Here is a 6,000-nt window from a genome sequence, read left to right as displayed (position 1 = left end):
CTAGTTGGGGTAAGAGCGAGGGGGGAGTGAGTGGGACTAGTTGGGGTAAGAGCGAGGGGAGAGTGAGTGGGACTAGTTGGTGGCTCTTCCAAAGAGCCTATGCCCGATGGGCCGAATGGCCTCCTTCTGTGCTGTAAGATGCTATGATTCTATGACCCATGTGTCTGGGGCAGGTGAGGTGGAACCCGGTGCCCATCTCCCCCCCCCCCCACCCCCCCACCTCCTGCTCCCCTCCCTGCGGCTCACACCGGGATCACTCCGGTTACATGTGCTCCGGGTGCTTCTGAAGGTATGAGATGAAGTCCGAGACGGGTTTGCCTTCAAAGAGGATCTGATGGACAGCGGTGAACAGAGGGAACCTGCAGAGAGGAACCAGAGACTGTAATAATAATAATAATAATAATAATAATAATAATAATAATAATCCCGGCGTTTGACCCGGCGCCCGATCACGTCTACGAGACGTCTCAAAGCGCTTCACAGGACACACTGCAGAGTGTAGTGACTGTGTGCTTTGTGGGGACGCTGCTGTGCGCAATTGGCTGCCCCGTTTTACGCCTACGAAACGTACAGTCGCTACACTGTCCAGCGAAGCGCTCTGAGACGTCTCGAAGACGTGATAAGGCGCTGGATCATATACAAAGATTATTATAATTATTATTTTTATTATAAAAGCAAACACATTCACCCGCTATATTGGGCTCAAAGCACAGTCACTATGCAATCACTGTCAAATCCCGCGAAGCACTTTTTGAGACACGAGGACTAATTATTGTTAATAATTAATATAGATAACAAAGGGAAGGGAATCACTCACTGATCCACAAGGTGTTTGCTCTTCAGGTAGTGATTGAGCTCAGATGCTGTGTTTGGACCCTCCACCTTCTGTCCGTTCATCAACTCTTTCTCCAACTCAGCCACAGACTGTCCGAGACAGAGAGAGAGAGAGAGAACGAGAGAGAGAGAAGGAGAGAGTCAGAGAGACGGAGAGAGAGCGAGAGAGAGAGAAAGACAGAGACGACGGAGAGCGAGACACGGAGAGAGAAAGAGACAGAGAGAGAAAGAGAGTGAGAGAGGGTAAGACAAGGACAGAAAGAGAAAGAGAGAGACAGACAGAGGACCATAGGAAGAGGCCATTTCAGCCCCTCAAGCCTGTTCCGCTATTAGACCACCGCTGATCTGCACCTCAACTCCAATTACCCCTCTTTGCCCCGTAACCCCTGATCCCCTGACCTGAGAAACATCTCACCCGCTCAGAGAGAGAGAGAGAGAAAAAGACGGAGAGAGACGGATAGACACCCCCCCCCCCACCCCACTCACCTGCCCGGACAGAGCGACAGAAACGGACACAGATAGAGAGAGAGAGAGAGAGAGAGAGAGACAGACACACACACACGCACCCCCCCACCCCCTCACCTGCCCGGACAGAGCGACAGAGATGGACACAGATAGAGAGAGAGAGAGAGAGAGAGATGGAGAGAGAGAGAGAGAGAGACAGACACACACACACGCACACCCCCACCCCCTCACCTGCCCGGACACAACGAAAGCCTCGGCCAGACGTCGGTTGCGTCCGGCGTAGCAGCTGGCGATGAGGTCGGCGACGCCGCAGCTGTGGAAGAAGGTTCCGGTGTCCGCGGGGGACGAGGGGGAGAAGATTCTGACGAAGCCGATTATCTCCATCAGCCCCAAGCGAACAGCGGCAGCTTTAGTGTTGCCCCCCAATCGCAGCCCATCACAGAGACCAGCACCCAACGCAACCACATGCTACACAATATAACAATAAGAGAATAATAATAACCATATAATAATACAACGAGAATATAATAATATAACACAACAATAATATAATAATACAATACAATAATATAATACAACAATAATGTGATAATATAATACAATAATATAATATAATACGATACTAATGTAATAATATAATACAATAATAATATAATACAATAATAATGTAATAATATAATACAATAATAATATAATACAATAATAATGTGATAATATTATACAATAATAATATAATACAATAATAATATAATAATATAATACAATAATAATATAATACAATAATAATGTGATAATATAATACAATAATAATATAACTATAATAATATAACAATATAATACATTAATGTAATAATATAATAATATAACTGTAATATAATAATACAAGAATAATCTAATAATATATAATAGTAATAGTATAATAGTAAAATAATAGTAATAATATAACAATATAATAATATAACAATATAATACAATGATAACGTAATGTTATAATAATAAAATAAATAAAACAACAATATAACACTATAATAATAAAATAAAAACATAAAATAATAATATAACACAGCAATAATAATCCTTGTATTTGCTATCGCGCCTTATCGCGTCTTCGAGGCGTCTCAAAGCGCTTCACAGGACACACTCAACCCCAGAGACGAGGGGCCGGACCTCGGCTGATTACCTTGAGAGCCCCACAGAGCTGCACAGCACACAGGTCAGACACCACACTGACGTGGAAATGTGACGTCTGTAGGAGACTCTTTACGATATTTGCGTGATCCTGGTTCCTGCACCCTGAGGACAACAACAACAACGACGACGACGACGACGACGACAACGACAACGACAACGACAAAGATCAATCAATAATTTGGTCACTCGCTCCCCAACCTTTCAAGCACAAAGGTTTCAATGCACAGACACACACACACACACTCCTCGCATTTGGAGTTCCCTGTAGCTCAGGGGTCAGACCCCTTCCCCTCGCACCCCACAGCCCTTGTAGCTCAGGGGTTAGACCCCTCCCCTCGCACCCCACAGACCCTGTAGCTCAGGGGTTAGACCCCTTCCCCTCGCACCCCACAGCCCCTGTAGCTCAGGGGTTAGACCCCTCCCCTCGCACCCCACAGCCCCTGTAGCTCAGGGGTCAGACCCCTTCCCCTCGCACCCCACAGCCCTTGTAGCTCAGGGGTTAGACCCCTCCCCTCGCACCCCACAGACCCTGTAGCTCAGGGGTTAGACCCCTTCCCCTCGCACCCCACAGCCCCTGTAGCTCAGGGGTTAGACCCCTTCCCCTCGCACCCCACAGCCCCTGTAGCTCAGGGGTTAGACCCCTTCCCCTCGCACCCACAGCCCCTGTAGCTCAGGGGTTAGACCCCTTCCCCTCGCACCCCACAGCCCCTGTAGCTCAGGGGTTAGACCCCTCCCCTCGCACCCCACAGCCCCTGTAGCTCAGGGGTTAGACCCCTCCCCTCGCACCCCACAGCCCCTGTAGCTCAGGGGTTAGACCCCTCACCTCGCACCCCACAGCCCCTGTAGCTCAGGGGTTAGACCCCTCCCCTCGCACCCCACAGCCCCTGTAGCTCAGGGGTTAGACCCCTCACCTCGCAAGCCAGAGGAAGGACCCGGGTTGGATTCCCGGGCGGGTCAGGACAGGGCGAAACCTTGTGAAAGTTTCCTTACTGCCCCCCCCCCCCCCCCACACACACACACACACACGCGCGCCTCTGGTTACCAGCAGTAACTAGGAACCCGCTTGTTAGTCGACCGGCGGGTGGCTTTTCCGGGGGTAATAATCCCTTCAAGAATAAATTAAAAATCTAAAGCGGTGACTGCAACCCACGGCTGTTTGTGGGGGACGTCGCCGGGCGCGATCGGCTGCCGCGTTTCGCCCGCAAAACACACACACACACACCCACACACACAGTCACTGCACTTTACAGCGGGTCCCGTGAAGCGCCTTGAGAACGTCTCGAAGACTGACAGGAGACGGGTTACCCAGTGTGCTCTCGCAGAAGGTCCCGGCGGCCACTTCTTGGGCCAAATTGGCTCCCGTCAGCACCGACACCTCGATCCCCAACTCCTCCCCGATCACATCAGACAAGAGTTTCAGTCCTTCCGGGCCGCGGCCAAAACCCTACGGGGAACACTTTTTAAGCAGGATAGGAGAAGGAGGAGGCCATTCAGCCCCTCTCCAGCCTGTTCCACCATTCTGTTCGAATGATTTAGTATCTCAACTGATCTGTACCTCAACTCCAACTCATCCCCTCTCTTTCTCTCTCACTCACTCACTCACTCACTCTCTCACTGACACAATCTCTCACTCACTGATTCACTCACTCACTCACTCACTCACTCACTCACTCACTCACTCACTCACTCACTCACAATCTCTCACTCAGTCTCACTCACACACTCTCTCACTCATACAATCTCTCACTCACGACTCTCATTCTCACTCACTCACTCACTCACTCACTCACTCACTCACTCACTCACTCACTCACTCACTCACTGACACTCTCTCACTCTCTCACACAATCTCTCTCACTCAATCTCACTCTCTCACTCAATCTCACTCTCACACACTCTCTCTCTCTCGCCCCCTCACTCCCTCCACGGTGACCTTGATCAGTGAGACTCCAATGGCTCCCGGCTTCACGTGACCTTTCAGACGGTTGCAAATCTCGCCGATGAACGGTTGAGGGACGGCAAATATCAGGATATCGGCGCCTCTCGAGGCCTCCAGCAAATCGGGAAACACCACCTCACCCGAGGAACAAACAGCAACGAGTAAACAACAACAACAACAATGACGCATGGCATTCACACACAGCCCTTCACGTCGGGAGGACATCCCAAGGCGTTGGACAGTCAGGATTTGGACCTGAGCTGGTGGTGGGGGGCGTGGGGTGTGGGGGTTGGGATCAGGCGGGGGTGGAGGGAGAGAGAGAGAGAGGGGTGAGGGAGAGAGAAGGGTTAAGGGAGAGAGAGAGGAGAGTGAGGGAGAGAAAGCGGTGAGGAAGGGGGAGAGAGAGGGGTGAGGGAAGGAGAGAGGGACTCACCAGATTGTGTGGGAGTGAGTGTCCGGGCAGGTAGCGGATGTTTTCGTGCTCCTGGTTGATAATCTCCGACAGCCTTCTGCCGTCCACCATCTCCTCGAACGCCCACATCCTCACCTGGCTCTCGAACTGCTGCTCGCCGGCCCCCGCCTTCCCCGCCGCCATCTTCCCGATCACCGTCCCCCTGAAACATCCATTGGTTGGGCAGTTTGGGTCTTTGACGTAGCAGCTACAGTGGGAGTCCTGGAGCGTAAGGGGCTTGTGAGCGCTCTTGCCCGCGCCAAAGTAGGGGTAGAGCCTCAGAGCGCCCGACAATGGCGGAGCAGGATACCGAGACTGAGTGCGGTGGTGGGTGGGGTGGTGGAGGGGGAGCGAGGGGGGGGGAAAGGTGACCGTAGGCATTGTAGGTCTTCAGGCACGACTTGAAGATGGGGGAGGAAGGGGGGGGCGAGACGGAGGGAGAGAGAGAGGGGGGGAGAGAGCGACAGGGATTTATATCAAATGCAAAGATTATTATTATTATTAAAGCATGAAAGCGACATGCAACAACCTGTACGTTTCGGCGCTCGCTACACCCACACACAGACACAGAGACAGACACACAGACACGCAAATTCTACCCCTTAAATTGCGTGAATGTAATCCTAAAAGTTGCGTGAATTCTGCCCCTTAAATTGGGCCAAGTGTCAGCGCTCACTACACACACAACACACACACACACCTACCAGCTCCCCGCTCCCACCACACACACTCTCTTAGGAACATCCATGTGCACACAGTCGCAGTCCGCGTCCAAGTTACTGCTCTCTCGGCTGTGTGAGTGAGTGCGTCTGTCTGTCTGTCTGTAACGCGGAGCTCTATTGGGTCTCTCAAAGCACAAAGCAAATGAATGCTAATCTAATCTGGTTGTCAAACTCAACTGAGCCCACCCCCCCCCCCCCCCCACCCCTTGTCCTATCCTTCCCACCACCACTGGCTGCAAACCATTGGCTTCAACACTCATTGGCTTCAACACTCATTGGCTTCTACACTCATTGGCTTCAACACTCATTGGCTTCAACACTCATTGACAAACCAAAGTTTGACCGACAGCGGCAGAAATGTGTGGAAACCTGTGCAAATCGTTCCCCAAAGTACAAAT

At 51.1% G+C, this 6,000-nt stretch overlaps 1 protein-coding gene across 2 annotated transcripts; it reads right to left on the bottom strand.

The window, feature by feature from the left end:
* Window positions 1-219: 219 nt before the first annotated feature.
* Window positions 220-5,752, bottom strand: LOC103173759 (glycerol-3-phosphate dehydrogenase [NAD(+)], cytoplasmic). Of its 2 annotated transcripts, none has more exons than XM_042344282.1 (8): window positions 5,585-5,752; window positions 4,863-5,043; window positions 4,424-4,564; window positions 3,796-3,934; window positions 2,480-2,592; window positions 1,531-1,767; window positions 818-924; window positions 220-359 (listed from the first exon to the last, which is right to left on the bottom strand). In XM_042344282.1, the coding sequence occupies exons 1-8, from the start codon at window positions 5,626-5,628 to the stop codon at window positions 263-265; spliced, it is 1,059 nt and encodes a 352-aa protein (XP_042200216.1). In that variant the 5' UTR covers window positions 5,629-5,752; the 3' UTR covers window positions 220-262. The 2 variants fall into 2 exon arrangements, with proteins under 2 accessions (XP_042200216.1, XP_042200217.1); XM_042344283.1 differs by having other exon boundaries at window positions 5,581-5,600.
* Window positions 5,753-6,000: the final 248 nt, after the last annotated feature.

Source organism: Callorhinchus milii, unplaced genomic scaffold, assembly GCF_018977255.1.
Source record: "Callorhinchus milii isolate IMCB2004 unplaced genomic scaffold, IMCB_Cmil_1.0 Scaffold27, whole genome shotgun sequence".
Taxonomy (NCBI): Eukaryota; Metazoa; Chordata; class Chondrichthyes; order Chimaeriformes; family Callorhinchidae; genus Callorhinchus; species Callorhinchus milii.
The sequence above is the reverse complement of the archived record's forward strand: the minus strand, read 5'-3'. Positions and strand labels throughout refer to the sequence as shown.